At 43.2% G+C, this 19,197-nt stretch overlaps 2 protein-coding genes and 1 pseudogene across 3 annotated transcripts; all 3 read left to right on the forward strand.

Moving 5' to 3' along the window:
- Window positions 1-2,404: 2,404 nt before the first annotated feature.
- Window positions 2,405-4,576, forward strand: LOC129820196 (progranulin-like). Of its 2 annotated transcripts, none has more exons than XM_055877185.1 (4): window positions 2,405-2,502; window positions 2,880-3,020; window positions 3,660-3,806; window positions 4,054-4,576. In XM_055877185.1, exons 2-4 carry the CDS (start codon window positions 2,880-2,882, stop codon window positions 4,180-4,182), a joined length of 417 nt encoding a protein of 138 aa, XP_055733160.1. In that variant the 5' UTR covers window positions 2,405-2,502; the 3' UTR covers window positions 4,183-4,576. The 2 variants fall into 2 exon arrangements, with proteins under 2 accessions (XP_055733160.1, XP_055733161.1); XM_055877186.1 differs by having other exon boundaries at window positions 3,663-3,806.
- An 89-nt stretch (window positions 4,577-4,665) lies between these two features.
- LOC129820195 (calaxin-like) lies at window positions 4,666-7,150 on the forward strand. Its single transcript, XM_055877184.1, has 6 exons — window positions 4,666-4,835; window positions 5,429-5,584; window positions 5,720-5,824; window positions 5,938-6,089; window positions 6,289-6,393; window positions 6,501-7,150. Exons 1-6 carry the CDS (start codon window positions 4,760-4,762, stop codon window positions 6,549-6,551), a joined length of 645 nt encoding a protein of 214 aa, XP_055733159.1. The 5' UTR covers window positions 4,666-4,759; the 3' UTR covers window positions 6,552-7,150.
- A 1,965-nt stretch (window positions 7,151-9,115) lies between these two features.
- LOC129820339 (peroxisomal ATPase PEX1-like) overlaps window positions 9,116-19,197 on the forward strand; it is a 29,340-nt pseudogene continuing 19,258 nt past the window's right edge.

Here is a 19,197-nt window from a genome sequence, read left to right on the forward strand (position 1 = left end):
TAAGTAAAACAAGCTTAAACCCTCCAATGTGGCTGAATTAAAACAATTCTGTAAAGAAGAGTGGGCCAAAATTCCTCCACAGCGATGTGAAAGACTCATTGCCAGTTATCGCAAATGCTTGTTTGCAGTTGTTACTGCTGAGGGTGCCACAACCAGTTATTAGGTTTAGGGGGCAATTACTTTTTCACATAGGACCATGATGGTTCGGATAGCTTTTTTCCCTTAATAAATAAATTGATCACTTAAAAACTGCATTTTGTGTTTACTTGGCTTATCTTTGTGTGGTATTTTTTTTTTTGATGATCTGAACCAAATGTGTGACAAATGTGTACACAAAAAAAGAAATCAGGAAGGGGGCAAATACTTTTTCACAGCACTGTAAACACCATGGGACCACGAAGCCGTCATACCGCTCAGGAAGGAGACGCGTTCTGTCTCCTAGAGATAAACGTACTTTAGTGCGAAAAGTGCACATCAATCCCAGAACAACAGCAAAGGACCTTGTGAAGATCCCGAAGGAAACAGGTACAAAAGTATCTATATCCACAGTAAAACGAGTCCTATATCGACATAACCTGAAAGGCCGCTCAGCAAGGAAGAAGGCACTGCCCCAAAATGTCCTCTGGTCTGATGAAACAAAAATAGAACTGTTTGGCCATAATAACCATCGTTATGTTTGGAGGAAAAAGGGGGAGGGTTGCAAGCCGAAGAACATCCCAACCGTGAAGCACTGGGGTGGCAGCATCATGTTGTGGGGGTGCTTTGCTGCAGGAGGGACTGGTGCACTTCACAAAATAGATGGCATCATGAGGGAGGAAAAGTGTGTGGATATATTGAAGCAACATCTCAAGACATCAGTCAGGAATTTAAAGCTTGGTCGTAAATGGGTCCTCCAAATGGACAATGACCCCAAGCATATTTCCAAAGTTGTGGCAAAATGGCTTAAGGACAACAAAGTCAAGGTATTGGAGTGGCCATCACAAAGCCCTGACCTAAATCCGAAAGATAATTTGCGGGCAGAACTGAAAAAGCGTGTGCGAGCAAGGAGGCCTACAAACCTGACTCAGTTACACCAGCTCTGTCAGGAGGAATGGGCCAAAATTCACACAACTTATTGTGGGAAGCTTGTGGAAGGCTACCCAAAACATTTGACCCAAGTTAAACAATTTAAAGGCAATGTTACCAAATACTAATTGAGTGTATGTAAACTTCTGACCCACTGGGAATGTGATGAAAGAAATAAACGCTGAAATAAATCATTCTCTCTACTATTATTCTGACATTTCACATTCTTAAAATAAAGTGGTGATCCTAACTGACCTAAGACAGGGAATTTTTATTCTGATTAAATGTCAGGAATTGTGAAAAACTGAGTTTAAATGTATTTGGCATTGGTGTATGTAAACTTCCGACTTCAACTGTAGGTCCTGGATGGATGCAACCGGTCATGATGCTCTCGATGGTGCAGCGGGGGGGGGGGGGGGGGGGGGGGGGGGCGTTGTTGTGCCCTCTTCACGACTTTCTTGGTGTGTTTGGACCATGATAATTCGTTGGTGATGTGGACACCAAGGAACTTGAAATTCTTCTTGACCCAGGCCTACCCAGTGTGGAGTGCGGTTGAGATTGTGTCATCTGTGGATCTGTTGGGGCGGTATGCGAATTCGAGTGGGTCTAGGGTTTCCGGCATGGTGGTGTTGATGTGATCCATGACCAGCCTTTCAAAGCACTTCATGGCTACCGACGTGAGTGCTACGGGGCGGTAATCATTTAGGTAGGTTACCTTTGCTTTCTTGGGCACAGGGACTATGGTGGTCTGTTTGAAACATGTAGGTGTTACAGACTCGGTCAGGGAGAGGTTGAAAATGTCAGTGAAGACACTTGCCAGTTGGTCCGCGCATGCTTTGAGTACACATCCATGTAATCCGTCTGGCCTCACAGCTTTGTGAATGTTGACCTGTTTAAAGGTCTTGCTCACATCAGCTACAGAGAGTGTGATCACACAGTCGTCCGGAACAGCTGGTGCTCTCATTCATGCTTCAGTGTTGCTTGCCTCGTAGCGAGCATAAATGGCATTTAGCTCGTCTGGTAAGCTCTGGGCAGCTTGTGGCTGGGTTTCCCTTTGTAGTACTTAATATTTTTCAAACCCTGCCACATCTGACGAGCGTCAGAGCCGGTGTAGTAGGATTCAATCTTAGTCCTGTATTGACACTTTGCCTGTTTGATGGTTCGTCTGATGGCATAGCGGGATTTCTTATAAGCGTCCCGGTCCTTGAAAGCGGCAGCTCTAGCCTTTAGCTCAGTGCGGTTGTTACTAATTCTGGATTCGTCATTGACCTAAGTTTCTGTTCATGAGGAAAGTTACTTCCTCATTATTAAAAGTGGGAGTGTCAAACCTAATGTGTACAGAGCAGCGTTTCAGTTAAGGAGTCTGTCACCCCATTGTGCTGTGTGTAACCCCATGACAGGAAGTGTTTAAATCCCTGAGCCGAAACTAACTACAGGGTAAGTGAGATTTAAAAAAAGGAGATATAATTTAATATTAAACAATGAAATTAGAAATCACTCCATCACAAACTAAGAAGAATTAGTAAACAACAAATTCATTACATTTTTCAAATTTTAGTCAAAGTTGAAATCATCTGAATTTAGATGCATTTGAAACAGAAAGTGAACTAAGACACTCATATTAGTGCTGTGACTGTCTCAGCTTCCTTTCAAACATATACGGTAAGATGTATTGTTGGAAAATCCGCTAGCGTGTGATGATCAAGTAAACATCTTAGATTATGTACTATTATTTTTTTTCTTCATAAAATACATTTAGAACTCAATCTACTCCAAAAAGCCTCAAAACTCTTTGTTTATTCTCCATCCTTTAGATGTGGAACATAGCTGCATTGGTGTTAGTGGTGGCAGGGTCTGCCTCTTGCTACATCACCTGCCCTGATGGGAAGGTCTGCTCTGATCAATCAACCTGCTGTTTGACTAAAGAAGGATACGCCTGCTGTCCAGTTACCCATGTGAGTAACCAGGGTTCACACGAGGGCAATTTGTAGCCTGGTCCCAGATCTGTTTGTCATGCCAACAACCGTAGCAGTTGGCAGCACAAACAGATCTGGAACCAGACAATTTGACATCCCTAGTAAATGGGATTCTCAGCAGCACAACGGTTGTAAAGACAGGAAAAAGAAACCAGCATAATAGTACTGTTGTTTCCTTCACCGTTGGATGACACAACCAATGTTTCAGTTAAAAGACCTTGGGTTTAGAGAGCTGTGCGAGCAAAGATCCCACAACAGGTATTCGGCACATATGAGGTACCACAATATGCATCAAAGGGCACACACATTGGGTGCCTGTGATGCATATTGTGGTACCTGATCGTGGACCTTGTTTTCCGGTTTGGAGACCTTGATGGCTTCGATCATTGAAGGGGCCTGCATCGAAACAAAAGGATACATCAGTTTGCCGGATCTCACATACTTACAGTGAGCACTGTTCTCTTTCTGTAAAAGTCAAAGGCCTTCTTGATGCCCACCTTATGGCCATAAAAAATAATGAATAGAGAAATATTTCCTGCACACTGGTACACTATTACATTTTAACCTAAGAGTATGACATTGATGGTGAGGTTTTCTGTTATTTTTCTCTTATTTTAGCAGGTTCCGTGGACAGCACTTGTTCAGGCCTCTGACAGCACCCCACGGGCTGGAGTCATTCGCTGTGACACAAAAGTCTACTGCCCTTCTGGAACCAGCTGCTGCAATGGACCGACTGGCAAATGGAGCTGCTGCCCATTCCCACTGGTAAATATACTGAAACTGATGGAGACAGGGTTTAGAGGGGATTCGATAAAACTGTTCTTAAATACCACTGAGCTATCATTTGATAAAGTAGTAGTATCAATGTTGCATGTTTATTAACATAATGAAAATATAATCTGTCATGCATATACAGAGCAGTGTGACATGTTTTAATGACATTAAGATCATGTGCAATATAATACAGATTCTATATTACTATCATGTTCTGAGACCTATTTCTTATTTTTAGGGCAAGTGCTGTGCAGATGGCCAGCATTGCTGTGAATATGGATACACCTGTGACCCAACCTCATTCACGTGCAGGAAAGGTTACTCTCAGATTCCTTCAGGTCTGAGGGATGATGCTAAGCAGGACTGACAAGATGTCTTATTAATTATAATGTTGTCACTGTACTGGTATTGGATTGAACAAACAGATTTGCTAGTTTAGCTAACCAAACCATCAGTCCTAGCTTGCTATTATGAAAATCGATTTCAACAATGTTTTCAATTCTAATTTTGCTTTCAAATGCAACTCAAACATAAAACATGTAAAAATGAACTATAGCCATTGAATTCTACCCTGCAGATATAGCATGCTTTATAGGGAAATAATGCACGCTCTAGAATGCCCTTCAAGACAATCAGAAACGAGTGTTCAACAATGTATAACATTACATGTTGAAAGAATGCTGAATCATGCCACCCACTCATTCATTGCATAAAAGACAGATCAATACACTTCAAATAAATGACATTGTAAGAAAAAACTGTTTTTCTTTGTTCAGTAATCTATGTATCATTAATTGTATCAATCTCTTACTGGTCATATATTGCCTCAATATCTGAGCACGTGGAATGGAGTTACTATGGTAACAGGGTGTCAACATCAAGTAGTTGTGTTTTCATGTAGCCACTGCTAGCTAACCCGTCAGCAATCCTGCATCCTATCAACAATGGCTGAAATGTCTGCTATGAATAGAAAATTGATTCAGAATCTCGCTGAAACTCTTTCCAAACAAGTCAAACACTGTAAGTATCTGTTTGGATAGTTGTGGCAGAAATAGTCAAAGTTTATGTCCTGACTAGTTAGCTAGCTAACGTTAGCATGGATAGCTAACGTTAGCTGAACTTCTAACAATACATGCTTATTAACTAACTAGTTCCTAACTCTGCAGTTATCTACATACAGTAGCCAATGTTAGCTATTAACAAAGCATGAAAACTAAAACAAGTTATAGCTCCTCCAACCAAAACTGTGCTGCCCCATACATTTAACGTGGCAACACTGCTTTTTTTAAATGGAGAATGGGAGGTGCTATAACGTTGTTTTGTTGGGATCGCCTTTATTTAACAAGGCAAGTCAGTTAAGAAAAAATTCTTATTTACAATGACGGCCTAGGAACAGTGTGTTTACTGCCTTGTTCAGGGGCAGAACGAAAGATTTTTACCTTGTCAGCTGGGGTTTCGATCAAGCAACCTTTCGGTTACTGGCCATGCCAAAGTTTGTTCTGTGTTCTATTCTTTGCTGTGTGTTTAGCAAGTTAATCAAACCCTACACCAGTCTATCTATGCAAATGGAATTGTGCATATGGAAGGAGTACAAACATAATTTTTGTCTGCAGTTAACAAAACAGAAGCAGAGTGTCTGATCCGACTGTTCAATGGTCTCCTGGGGGATCAGAGTGATAGGAGGGTAGGGAATGGCCTGGACAGAGGAAAATTCAGGAATATTCTACACAACACCTTTGGAATGACTGATGATATGATTATGGATAGAGGTAGGCTTGTCTCTTTTGTTACATTTCTGCATGTCACATGAAACGGAATAAACCAAAAAGATGATGATACTGATGACATGCTGTGGTGGGGATATAGCTAAGAATCTCAACTCTTGTGTTACATTTATATTCTAGTATTTCGTGCATTCGACAAAGACAACGACAGCTACGTCAGTGTGAAAGAGTGGATCGAGGGACTATCAATCTTTCTCCGTGGGACATTGGATGAAAAAATTAAATGTAAGAAATATTTAAAGTGTATTATTAAGGCTTACACCCCATGTAGGCTATTTGACCATTATCTACTTTATTAACTATCCATACTAACACAGTCCCACTTTTGACCCGTTCAGACTGCTTCGATGTGTATGACTTGAATGGAGATGGGTACATTTCCCGGGAAGAGATGTTCCACATGCTGAAGAACAGCCTGATCAGACAGCCCACAGAGGAGGACCCAGACGAGGGCATCAAAGACCTGGTGGAGATCACACTCAAGAAGATGGTAATTACAAAAATGGTATCTTCATTGTAGCTGGTTAAACCAGACTGAATGCTGCACTACCCATGGTTTGGTTTGCCAGGCTATCTTCATTGTACCCTGTATTAACAATCCCTTTTTAACTCAGTCACAATTGACTAATTCATGCATCAGATGAAATATACTGTATGAACATAAAAGACCAATGAGTTGTTTCCATCAGGACCATGACCACGACAGCAGACTGTCCTATGCAGACTTTGAAAAGGCAGTGAGAGATGAGAATCTATTGCTTGAAGCTTTTGGAACCTGCCTTCCCGATGCCAAGGTGACCATTGAAGTTAAGATTGTAAAAACAGTGTAATGACTTGTCTGTCTTGATTGTACAATATTTACCCTTTGTCTGACATGTTTTATAAAAATGTTGTGTTACAGAGCATATTGGCATTTGAGCAGCATGCATTCCAGGATACACTTGAACATTAAGGACAACACTACTTTATTCATTTTCATGAAACTGCAAATATATATAAACAAATAAAAATATATATAAAAAAGTTCTTATACTCTGATGAGAAATATAAAAATGAAACATGTTGAGAAAAGATGAAGTACCGTCTAATTGGTGTAAAGTCTAGGAACTTGATGAAATGTATGCATTATCTTCTGTGTGATGCTGTCCGTTTCGGAACACAGAGTCTGTTCTGTCCCTGAGCAAGGCAGTTAACCCACTGTTCCCCAGGCGGTGAAGACGTGGATGTCGATTAAGGCAGCTCTCCACACCTCTCTGATTCAGAGTGGTTGGGTTAAATGCGGAAGACACATTTCAGTTGAATACATTCAGTTGGACAGCTGACTAGGTTTCCCCCTTTCCTTTTCCCTGTTAGATTCTCTTCCGAGGCTTTCCTGGCTTTGTCTTCTTCTCTGTTGGCTTGACTTCAGGAACTGATGCTACCTGAAAACAAGGAAAGAAATTAATTTACTGCAGTATCACTCACACTTGAATTGTAATACTGTATGAAGTTGTGACTGTGAGTGACCAATTTTGGGAAGCAAATGACCACGAATATACCTTTTTCAACATATTTCTGACCATGTTGGCTGTTGTGTTCAATGACTCATCCGCCATATCCATCTTAGGCTACTCTGGTAGTTTGATTCAATGAGGGTTTCATTTGTGTCCACAATGCCAAAAAGTCTTTACTCATTTCTACCATTTTCCATTTTCTGTTCTCCAAATGTGTTGTCCTTGGTATGAATCTGGAGGGTACTGCAGGGGGTGGATTCTTACTCAGTCTTTTCCCTCTGTTTCCCCCAGAAGAGGAGGGAGTGCCACTTACATTTACATTACATTTAAGTCATTTAGCAGACGCTCTTATCCAGAGCGACTTACAGTAGAGTGCATACATTTTATTACATTTTTACATACTGGGACAAGGATATCCCTACCGGCCAAACCCTCCCTAACCCGGACGACGCTATGTCAATTGTGCGTCGCCCCACGGACCTCCCGGTTGCGGCCGGCTGCGACAGAGCCTGGGCGCGAACCCAGCCCAGCCTGGGCGCGAACCCAGAGACTCTGGTGGTGCAGCTAGCACTGCGATGCAGTGCCCTAGACCACTGCGCCACCCGGGAGACCCGGGTGCCTGCTGCAGTTACATTGAGTTACATTGGGTGCCTGCTGCAGTTTATTATGGAATTATGCAATGACCCCATTTTGTCCTCTGTTGGAATAGTCTGATAATTGCCTGATAACTATAAGACCGATCATAAAACAGGGCACATCTGAAGCTAAGCAGGGTTGGTCCTGGTCAGTCCCTGGATGGGAGAGCAGATGCTGGTGGAAGTGGTGTTGGAGGGCTAGTAGGAGGCACCCTGCTTGTCTAAAAAAATATCCCAATGCCTCAGGGCAATGATTGGGGACATTGCTGTGTCGGGGGATGTTGAACGGGTGTGTGGACTCTCTGTGGTCACAAAAAAAAGATCCCATGGCACTTATCGTAAGAGTAGGGGTGTTAACCCGGTGTCCTGGCTAATTTCCCAATCTGGTCACCTAATCATCCCCAGCTTACAATTGGCTCAAAGTCTTCCTGATTGCCGGTATCACCGGATCTCCGATCATCACCTAAGGAAGTCCTGGCTGTGGTAGCAACTGTATCTGAAGACATGGGCTTTTTGCTCTCTTCATCCCTCTGGTCCTGTTCTTTTGCTCCACAACCAAACAAGACAATGGAGAATCATACAGTATGTGTCAACTAACTGCATCATAATAGTAATGCCTATGTTGTGAATGACAGATATAGTTCTGATAATACTCGACTAACACAGCATCTGTACCGTTATTTGGAGCCGTTCTATTCAGATATCATCTCCTGTCTTGCAGCTTTAATCTGGTGTCCTCCACTGTCTCATACTCAGTGGCATAGCACATGTAGTAAACCTCCAAAGAATCTCTTCTCATCCATATGCCGTTTGGCTGCCCTGAAACAGAATGACATCAAAGTATAACTGGTATAACTCAGACACTCTGTTTGCAGATATGACAGTACTGTATAACTACTAGAGCCTAGTAATACCAAGGGCCTAATAGTTAGTCACTATAAACTAGGGCCTAGAGTTTTTTTCCTGGTCAGTGTTACAAATGTACATTCTTAAAGCAACAGCATTCAATACCCAACTGAGCTAGAACCCCACGTTACTGAACACAACATTCAGGTTACATGGTCACTGAGAAAACTCCCAGCCCTAGATATGTATCACTCATCATGATCAACTGGATGGAACCTGTCCTGACCTTGCACTGGTGAGTTTCTGGAACTTGATGAGGTAGACCTCTGAATTCCTCTGCAGGGTACTCATCCAGCCCTCCTCCACAAACCTGTACAGCACAGTGAGCTGGATTAGTTCTGTCATGGCTGGGACTGGGACTCCTTACACCATCAGGTAACAAAACTCCAAGTCGATGGTGTACACCTGCAGAGCCAATATAGCATGAGGGTAAGATAAAGAAATACAAAACAAGAAATTACCTTCGCTGAAGGAAACGATATTCTAACCTTAATTTCTTTAGGTCTCCTTCCTTTTCTATAATTTGGTCGCGAGGGGCACATATTGTGTTGCTCATGGTGTTTATAAACCTCTGGAGTGCTCCAACTTCAGCTGTTGATGGGTGCCGCCATGTTTGCTAATGACAACAAAACCCAAACCTGAAGTAGTTTCCCAGACAAAAATAATCGGATCTGAGGTAATTGATGTGAGCGTCTCTGTGAGAAAAAAAATCGGATCAGCTACTTTTGCCTGCACAGAATGCATAACCGAATGCGACCCGCAAGATCACGTACAAGTAATCTAGCTAATTAGCTAGCTACTTCATTTGTGTTTCGATCATATTGCCAACATATTTAGTTATGTTGGGAAATAATGGCATCTAATCTGTCACATTGGTTTTTAACAACACGAAAAGCTGCTTTCTTCAACCTCGGTAACACAGCTCTCTCTTCACCAGGTAAGCTACAAGCTTGCTAGTGTTGTTTTCTTTTTCGTTGTGTCAAGTTATAATTATGCCAAACTATCAGCAAACTACCGGTAGCTAACTTGCACTTGTGACCATTTCATGCCATGTCTTCTAGTTAGTCTGATAGTTTTTTTGTGGAATTCCATGTTTCCCATGTTTGTTTATGTAATTCTCTTCTGTGTTATACAGAACCTGGCTCTGGAGCTGTCCTGGGGTCATGATGCCCATGTGTTCCTCAGCTGGACCAGAAGCAGAAGCCCTGCCAACGAGGAGGACCATAAAGTGGAGTTGAGCAGGCAACTGGGAGAGAATCTTGGACTCAAAGATGGAGAGCAGGTAATGATGTCCCACTCTTCACTAATTCTCTTGTTGCCCATTCCCCAAACTCATATCTTTACAACCTCTTCCGCTTACTAACTCGTGTTGTATGGTTTCAGGGCTTCTTGCGGCCATGCCAGCAGGTCCTGTCTGTACAGCAGGTGTTTGTGGACCCACTCACCTCTGACGACTTGGAGATCCTGGTTAGTACCTGTGTTTAGAGTGGTCTTTGTGTCATTGACATTGTTGATCCATTGTTGAAGGAGACTAAATCAACCCTGTCGTGTCCTCAGGAGCGCCACAGTGTAGCACTGGAGCAGCAGCTCCTGGAGCAGAATAGAGTGGTGTTTCCTGATGCAGTGTTTCCTGTGTGAGTGGACCAGAGAACACTCATCTACATCCGAATCGGGTCAGCACGAATTTTCACTTTGTAATTTTGTTCAACATCTACCAGCTATCAACTCAACAGCTCATACAAGAAAGAGTTGATGTAATACTACCCTCCATATGTAACGGATGTGAAATGGCTAGCTAGTTAGCGGGTACGCGCTAGTAGCATTTCAATCAGTTACGTCACTTGCTCTGAGACTTAAGTAGTGTTGCCCCTTGCTTTGCAAGGGCCGTGGCCTTTGTGGAGCGATGGGTAACGATGCTTCGTGGGCGACCGTCGTTGATGTGTGCAGAGGGTCCCTGGTTCGCGCCCGGGTCGGGGCGAGGAGACGGTTTAAAGTTATACTGTTACATTGATGCTGTTGACCCGGATCACTGGTTGCTGCGGAAAAGGAGGAGGTTGAAAGGGGGGTGAGTGTAACGGATGTGAAATGGCTAGCTAGTTAGCGGGTACGCGCTAGTAGCATTTCAATCAGTTACGTCACTTGCTCTGAGACTTAAGTAGTGTTGCCCCTTGCTTTGCAAGGGCCGTGGCTTTTGTGGAGCGATGGGTAACGCTGCTTCGTGGGTGACTGTTGTCGATGTGTGCAGAGGGTCCCTGGTTCGCGCCCGGGTCGGGGCGAGGGGACGGTTTAAAGATATACTGTTACACATACTCTTCTTCTTCTGCAGCTTCACTCTCCCCAACTGTACCGTACGGTCAATTAGAGCAGTTTACAGAGCTGCATGTCTCTCCTAAAATCCGTGCTGGAACTGAGGACCGCTTCGGCGTTCCTTTTGGAACATCCTTACTCAATCAGAACCAGCCCATCCACAGGCAGCTGAACTTTGACCTCTCACCCTCCTCCAGGTCCTCTCTGGAGAGCATTCAGGAGACTGGACTTCCTGTAGAACAATGTCCCAACGCTGCTGGCCTCCAGTGCCCCCAGCAGTGGTGCGGGATAGCAATCCTAAAGAACATGGTCAGGTACATGCTAACATGGAACTATGACCCAGTGAGAGAGTCCCCCCCCCCCCCCCATCTCCAACGTCTCTTCCCTCCTCAGTGACTCGGTCTTCAGAGTATGTCGAGCACCGCCCGTGTCTTCTGGCCCTCTGAGTGCCAGCCTTGGGGTTGACGTCATTCTGACCTGGGGCCAGCAGATGGGAGTGTAATATCAATGGTGGCCAGCCAGCTGTGACGTATGGCCTACTGTCCAAGGGCCATGGAGAAGAAGAAGAGTGGAGGTGCTTGTGGTGCTCCCCAGCCCGGTGATGATGCAGGGTACAGGGAGGAGGAAGAGGAAGCCACTGTACAGTCGTGGCCAAAAGTTTTGAGAATGACACATATATTAATATATTATATATATATTAATATATATATTATATATATATTAATATATACACATATATTAATTTTCACAGTTTGCTGACTCAGTTTGTATGATGGCAATTGGCATATACTCCAGAATGTTATGAAGAGTGATCAGATGAATTGCAATTAATTGCAAAGTCCCTCTTTGCCATGCAAATGAACTGAATCCCCCAAAAACATTTCCACTGCATTTCAGCCCTGCCACAAAAGGACCAGCTGACATCATGTCAGTGATTCTCTCGTTAACACAGGTGTGAGTGTTGACGAGGACAAGGCTGGAGATCACTCTGTCATGCTGATTGAGTTTGAATAACAGACTGGAAGCTTCAAAAGGAGGGTGGTGCTTGGAATCATTGTTCTTCCTCTGTAAACCATGGTTACCTGCAAGGAAACATGTACCGTCATCATTGCTTTGCACAAAAAGGGCTTCACAGGCAAGGATATTGCTGCCAGTAAGATTGCACCTAAATCAACAATTTATCAGATAATCAAGAACTTCAAGGAGAGTGGTTTATTTGTTGTGAAGAAGGCATCAGGGTGCCCAAGAAAGTCCAGCAAGCGCCAGGACCGTCTCCTAAAGTTGATTCAGCTGCGGGATCGGGTCACCACCAGTACAGAGCTTGCTCAGGAATGGCAGGTGTGAGTGCATCTGCACACACAGTGAGGTGAAGACTTTTGGAGGATGGCCTGGTGTCAAGAAGGGCAGCAAAGAAGCCACTTCTCTCCAGGAAAAACATTAGGGACAGACTGATATTCTGCAAAAGGTACAGGGATTAGACTGCTGAGGACTGGGGTAAAGTAATTTTCTCTGATGAATCCCCTTTCCGATTGTTTGGGGCATTCGGGGGGAAAAAACTTGTCCGGAGAAGACAAGGTGAGCGCTACCGTCAGTCCTGTGTCATGCCAACAGTAAAGCATCCTGAGAACGTTCATGTGTGGGGTTGCTTCTCAGCCAATGGAGTGGGCTCACTCACAATTTTGCCTGAGAACACAGCCATGAATAAAGAATGTTACCAACACATCCTCCGAGAGAAAGTTCTCCCAACCATCCAGGAACAGTTTGGTGACGAACAATGCCTTTTGCAGCATGATGGAGCACCTTGCCATAAGGCAAAAGTGATAACTAATTGGCTCGGGGAACAAAACATTGATATTTTGGGTCCATGGCTAGGAAACTCCCCAGACCTTAATCCCATTGAGAACTTGTGGTCAATCCTCAAGAGGCGGGTGGACAAACAAAACCCCACAAATTCTGACAAACTCCAAGCATTGATTATGCAAGAATGGGCTGCCATCAGTCATTATGTGGCCCAGAAGTTAATTGACAGCATGCCGGGGCGGATTGCAGAGGTCTTGAAAAAGAAGGGTCAACACTGCAAATATTGACTCTTTGCATCAACTTCATGTAATTGTCAATGAAAGCCTTTGACACTTATGAAATGCTTGTAATTATACTTCAGTATTCCATAGTAACATCTGGCAAAAATATCTAAAGACACTGAGGCAGCAGACTTTGTGAAAATTAATATTTGTGTCATTCTCAACTTTTGGCCATGACTGTAGTCAAGGTGGTGTGTCACCGTACAGAGGAACTGAAAGGATCTTCTAGAGAGGAAGAGCTCCACAGTGGAAGGGTCTGGGTGATTACATGTACATTAGCAATGGTCTAAAAGTTGGGCACAATGTAGGCCTAATCAAATTAACTATTCTCAATTTTGTAATTTTTAAAATTTTATTTAACCTTTATTTAACTAGGCAAGTCAGTTAAGAACATTCTTATTTACAATGAAGGCAGGGATTAAAACAATTATAATATCTGACAAAACACACATCACAAAAAGAGAGACACCACAACACTACATAAATAGTGACCTAAGACAACAACATAGCATGGCAGCAACACATGACAACATAGCATGGTAGCAACGCATGGCAGTAGCACAACATGGTTGCAGCACAGAACATTGAGAAAAATCATACTACCCATAGTTGTTTACAGGTTTGTGTAAATTGATTCATATTGTAAACTGGTTTATATTGAAGCTATATGTATTCATGCATAATTGTATGTCTCAGATCCCACAATCCCTGGGAACTAGGCTCCATATCGACCCACACTCATCAGTGAGAATCAAGCCCATCAAATCAACTCCTAAAGTAGCCACCAGTATCTACCTGCAGCCTTTACAACCACTGGTGAGTAACATTTACATTTGACATCATATGTCATTCTATTGAATGTAGTGTTCTGATCATCCTAACCTTGTACTTTCCAGTTCATGAGGTAAATAGAATGGTGTAAATCAGGGGTATCAAACTCCATGGAGGGCCAAGTGTCTGCAGTTTATTTGTTTGTCTTTTCAATTAAGACCTAGACAACCAGGTAAGGGGAGTTCTTTACTAATTATTGACCTTAATTAATCAATCAAGTACAAGGGAGGAGTGAAGACACTTGGCCCTCCGTGGAATGAATTTGACACGTGGTGTAAATGAATAGGTTTTTGGCAGCTGGTTGTATTGAATGCCATGTTGCTGTTTGACCCCTGCCCTGATGTCCTCCTAGCCTGCAGCAGAGAGTGAGGTGGAGATTCAGACTGCCTTACTGGGTAGGCTGCACACCCAGAGCCACGAACCACTAGCCTGTCTGACGGGCCGCTCCAACACAATCCTCCTACAGTACCTGCAATTGAAAGCACACATAGGCTGCTTCCCAAATGGCACGCTGTTCCCTTTATTGTCCTATAGGGTTCTATTCAAAAGTAGTGCACTATAAAGAGAATAGAGTGCCATTTGCGACACACACATGAAGTCACTGACGGTTGGCAGCAAGATATTGAATCTCACCTAAAGAGTATGGAGTGCAGTGTAAATGTAATACAGTCTTGATCTTCTCCCTTCAAGGAAGGTGGAGTTTTCTCTGACTGTGTTGAAGTCAGAACCTGAGCCTGAGAGTGAAAAGCCTGGTCAGTTGTTTCTATTAGCTCTTAGTGATGCAGACATACAGGTACTAGTGACAAGCTTTGCTATCTCATCAGACTTAATATATTCAAATCAACACATTAAATGTCTAACTGTGAGGGAAATGTTATGTTTGTCAGTCACATGTGCGAGCCACCTGTAATGATTAATTAATTATGCTAAATCATGCAAATATAACTTATCTGTATAGCCGTATATAAGACAACTGCTGGGACTGCCCCAGCGGAGCTTCTGATGTAACCTCTCCAGCTTGCTGATAATAAAGCTTGTGATTCATGTAAGTTTGACTTCAGGTGTCCCTGGTGTTGAATTTCCACCACAATCTTTGCATCACTGACAATTGTCTGTAGGCATTTATATGAGAAGTGTCTACGTGGTCTGAGAACCACTGATAATAGCATAAGGTGTTATTTTAGGCATTTATGAGAAGTGGTCGGGGAACCACTAGGAATTGCATAAGGTGCTATTCTATATGTATGGGAAGCGGCAAGACAATAGAGTCTATAGAGACCATAGCAGTTATGACTATATAAACTATTGATACTATGCATGCTGAGGGACTATAAATGCTACAACTATTGGGACTATAGATGCTCAGGGACTATAGATACTATAACTTTAGGGACTATGGATGCTCAGGGACTATAGATACTATGGAGACAATAGAGCAGGAGTGGGAAATTCCAGTTCTTGAGGGACTGATTGGTGTCACAGTATTGCCCCAGCTAACACACCTGACTCCAATAATCACCTAATCATGATCTTCAGTTTAGAATGCAATTTGATTAATCAGCTGTGTTTGCTAGGGATGGAGAAAGTGTGACACCAATCAGGCCCCAGAGGACTGGAGTTGCCCACCCCTGCTATAGAGGAACCGCAGAGGATACATATGTACGCATAGGAGGTAACGACAAGTAATAAGGGATATTACTGAGTGTGTTTGGGAATAGCACTAAGTGAAGGTGGATGAGAGTATTGTGTACTTAACTAATTAACTGAACAGGGTTTTAGCCACGGTGAGTGTGGGATGACGTGTTAAGCTGGAAGTTTTTTCTAAAGAGTTCAACAAAGGGTTTAAGTATGGGAAAGGGGAATAGTAAGAGTAGGATGGAGGATCCGTGCTGGGAACCAAAAGGGCCGTGTAGCGTAATGGCAAAAAAAAATGGTATGTGGGTACTGAACCAAACAGAAGACTGGACAAGATGGACAGATGGACATTTCCCTGTTGATGGGAAACTGAGCACAGAAAGACTGGAGTCTGTGAGAGGCCAACTTGAAACAAAATAAAGTTAAAGTGAAGTGGGACGATTTTCAGGAAGTGGGAAAGCGAAGCAGAAAAATCGAAGGATAAAGTTTTAAGAGGACTGATGGTAAAGCAAGTGGAACCAGAGAAGAAAGAGGAAGAAGAGAGAAAAAGAAAAAGCCTGGCTGGCCTTTCTCCGAGGGGAACTCTTTCATGGGGCCCCCCTTGTATCCGCCACTGACAAATCCTCCACCAGCAGACGGAGATGGTGGCCTCCCGTCCCCTCATAACCCAGTTGGGGTTGGGCCTGTGCCAGGTGGAGGAGCTGTTGGAGGAGCTGCAGAAGGTGCTGGAGCTGAAGACAGAAAGCTACCAGCAAAAACAAGGACCAGAGCGAACGAGCAGAGAGGGACAGAGGACAGGGAGAGGGAAGAAGAGGAGCTAGAAGAGCTCAGAAAAGAACTGGAGAAACGTAAGAGAAAAGAAGAAAGTAGAGAAACGAGAAGCAAAGTAATGATTGCAAGCAGGAGGAATGAAGAAAGTAGCCAAGATGAAGATGAAAGGAGCTGCAGCGAGGACAGCAATGAAGGACAAAGCAGAAAAGACCAGCAGAAGGATAGAAAGAAAACCTCCAAAAAGAAGCTTGAGGGAATGTTTCCAATAATACCTACCCCAACCCCAATGGAGGCAGGATGTTGGAAATGGAGAAACCATGGGATGTTGACAAAATTAAAGCAATAGTGGACCATGTCATTGAACCAGCAAAGGATGCTGTGAGGAAGAGGTAAAAGCAATCATATCCATGTACAACCCCACCACCGGAGAAATTGAAGAAATACTCTGCCGCTGCTTGAAATCTAAATGGAAGGACTATAAACACGTGGGACTACAATGTACCAGTTGCTGATCGTGGTGACCAGCTGGATGCAGATTTTACAGCTATAAAGTCTGCTTTCCCCAAACGCACAGACTGGCGGAAAATCCATTCCACCAAACAGGCAATGGATGAAAAATGCAATGACTACATGGGAAGAATGGAGACAGTCTTCCTCCAACACTCAGGTCTGATGCCTGACCAAGACTCATACAGCAGCTTATTGTGTCATGCTGTGGTGACAGGCCTGAGACAAGATCTGAAGACAGCTGTAACTACAACTTGTATTTCATGGGAAACAAAACCACTGTCTGACGTAAAGCCATATATCACCAATGCGGAAAGACAGTTGAAGAAAAATAAACTAAGGACGGAAAGACACTGAAGAAGGCACAGCTGATGTATTACTCTGGAGGAGGAAAAAGACAGAGAAAATGGTGGCAACCGTGGAAGTCAAAGAGGCAGAGGTAGAGTCTAAGGGGCCCCTGCTGGAGCTTACGGAGGGTGAGACTGGAGCTGCCACAACTGTGGGAAGGTAGGGCATCTTTCAATACACTGTCCTGGAGCAGGAGAAGGCCAAGGAGAGTGGCAGTCCCAACTTGTGGGTGTGCAGGTGAACAACCCATTTGGAAGAGAAGGAGGCCATGGGGGCTACCAACCATAGGATGATGTGGAAAAAAGAAGAAACTAATGAAGAAAACAATGATGAAGAACCAGAAACCTGTCAAATGCTAAAATTGACCACCTTATTGATATTTTAGTTAATAAACATAAAATTCAATTTTTGGTGGACACTGGGGCCGCAGTCTCAGTGTTAAATGTCTGCCTACCTCTCAAAAAAACAATGCACAAAGTTGGAGCTTCTGGAATTCCCTCTGAAGAATGTTTGACTTTTCACCTGGACATGGAGTGGGGAGAGGGCAAATGGAGACACCGATTCCTGTACTCCTCCGCCTGCCCAGTACATTTAGTACATTTATTAGGAAGAGATTTGCTGTGTAAAATGAGGGTATGTCTGTATTGAAGAAGGATTGTCATTGGGATCGAGAGAAAATGTAATCTTCCCGTGCCTTATGAACTGTTACTATGCTTGGCACCTGATTGATCAACATGTTGAGGGACAGCTGAGAGAGCAATCCCTCTCTTCCCTATTGCATGGTAAATGGGAAGTGTCTGATTACCTACACTGTACTGCTGCTGTTTCCGCATGTGAAGAGAACGCTGAATACCAACAGAGATGGTCAAAACAAAAAGAGAAAGTTGAGAATAATGAATGGGATATACAGAGGAGAAGACTTCGTAGCATGAAGTCCCTAGTTCTGTTCCTCATTGTAGCTTATCAAAAGCACCTGGAACACAATGGAAAGATGTGGGTATTTGGATGAAGAAAGTGATGTAAGCAACTGATTGGGTGGCCTGGGAAGGGGAAGGAAAGTGTTCAGCTTCAACAGCAACTTTCTATTCCCCATACTGGGCTACTGTGATGACAACACCAAGAAAATAACCAATGATTTAGTCTCATGCTTTCTTTAGCACCCCTGTGCCTGAAGAGTCACAGTACTGGTTCTCGTTTCTTGGGTAAAAAAAGGGAAACGTTTGCCCAAGAAATGTCTCGAAACCTAGAGGGTTTTGTTGCTCCGGGAGGAGGGAGTACTTTTGTTCAGTATGTTGACGATTTGTTGGTTTGCTCACAATCAGAGGAGAGATGTCACGAGGACACTCAAGCATTGTTGATTTTCCCCCAGTTAAATGCAGTTATGCCGGAGCTCCGTTAAATATTTACAGTGGCAAGAAAAGGTTTGTGAACCCTTTGGAATTACCTGGATTTATGCATAAATTGGTCATCAAATGTGATCTGATCATCATTTAAGTCACAACAATAGACAAACATAGTGTGCTTAAACTAATAACACACAGATGATTGTATTTTTCTTGTCTATATTGAATATATCATTTAATCATTCACAGTGTAGGTTGGCTAATGACTTCTCCAAAACCTAATTGGAGTCAGCTAACCTGGAGTCCAATCAGTGAGACGAGATTGGAATTGGAGATGTTGGTTAGAGCTGCCTTGCCCTATAAAAAACACTCACAAGATTTGAGTTTGCTATTCACAAGAAGCATTGCCTGATGTGAACCATGCCTCAAACAAAATAGATCTCAGAAGACTTAAGATTAAGAATTATTGACTTGCATAAAGCTGGAAAGGGTTACAAAAGTATCTCTAAAAGCATTGATGTTCATCAGTCCATGGTAAGACAAATTGTCTATAAATAGAGAATGTTCAGCACTGTTGCTACTCTCCCTAGGAGTGGCTGTTTGGGAAAGATGACTGCAAGAGCACAGCACAGAATGCTCAATGAGGTACCTAGGAGTATCAGATAAAGAGTTACAGATATCTCTGGAACATGCTAACATCTCTGTTGACGAGTCTACAATACGTAAAACACTAAACAAGAA

Source organism: Salvelinus fontinalis, chromosome 22 (assembly GCF_029448725.1).
Source record: "Salvelinus fontinalis isolate EN_2023a chromosome 22, ASM2944872v1, whole genome shotgun sequence".
NCBI lineage: Eukaryota > Metazoa > Chordata > Actinopteri > Salmoniformes > Salmonidae > Salvelinus > Salvelinus fontinalis.

What these genes read in the sequence shown, in the direction of transcription:
- LOC129820196 (XM_055877185.1), top strand. Translation starts at nt 2,880, where the DNA reads ATGTGGAACATAGCTGCATTGGTGTTAGTGGTGGCAGGGTCTGCCTCT. An exon ending in CCTGCTGTCCAGTTACCCAT is followed by an intron (nt 3,021 to 3,659) that starts GTGAGTAACCAG and finishes CTCTTATTTTAG; the next exon opens with CAGGTTCCGTGGACAGCACT. An exon ending in GCTGCTGCCCATTCCCACTG is followed by an intron (nt 3,807 to 4,053) that starts GTAAATATACTG and finishes TCTTATTTTTAG; the next exon opens with GGCAAGTGCTGTGCAGATGG.
- LOC129820195 (XM_055877184.1), top strand. Translation starts at nt 4,760, where the DNA reads ATGGCTGAAATGTCTGCTATGAATAGAAAATTGATTCAGAATCTCGCT. An exon ending in TGATATGATTATGGATAGAG is followed by an intron (nt 5,585 to 5,719) that starts GTAGGCTTGTCT and finishes TTTATATTCTAG; the next exon opens with TATTTCGTGCATTCGACAAA. An exon ending in ATTGGATGAAAAAATTAAAT is followed by an intron (nt 5,825 to 5,937) that starts GTAAGAAATATT and finishes TGACCCGTTCAG; the next exon opens with ACTGCTTCGATGTGTATGAC.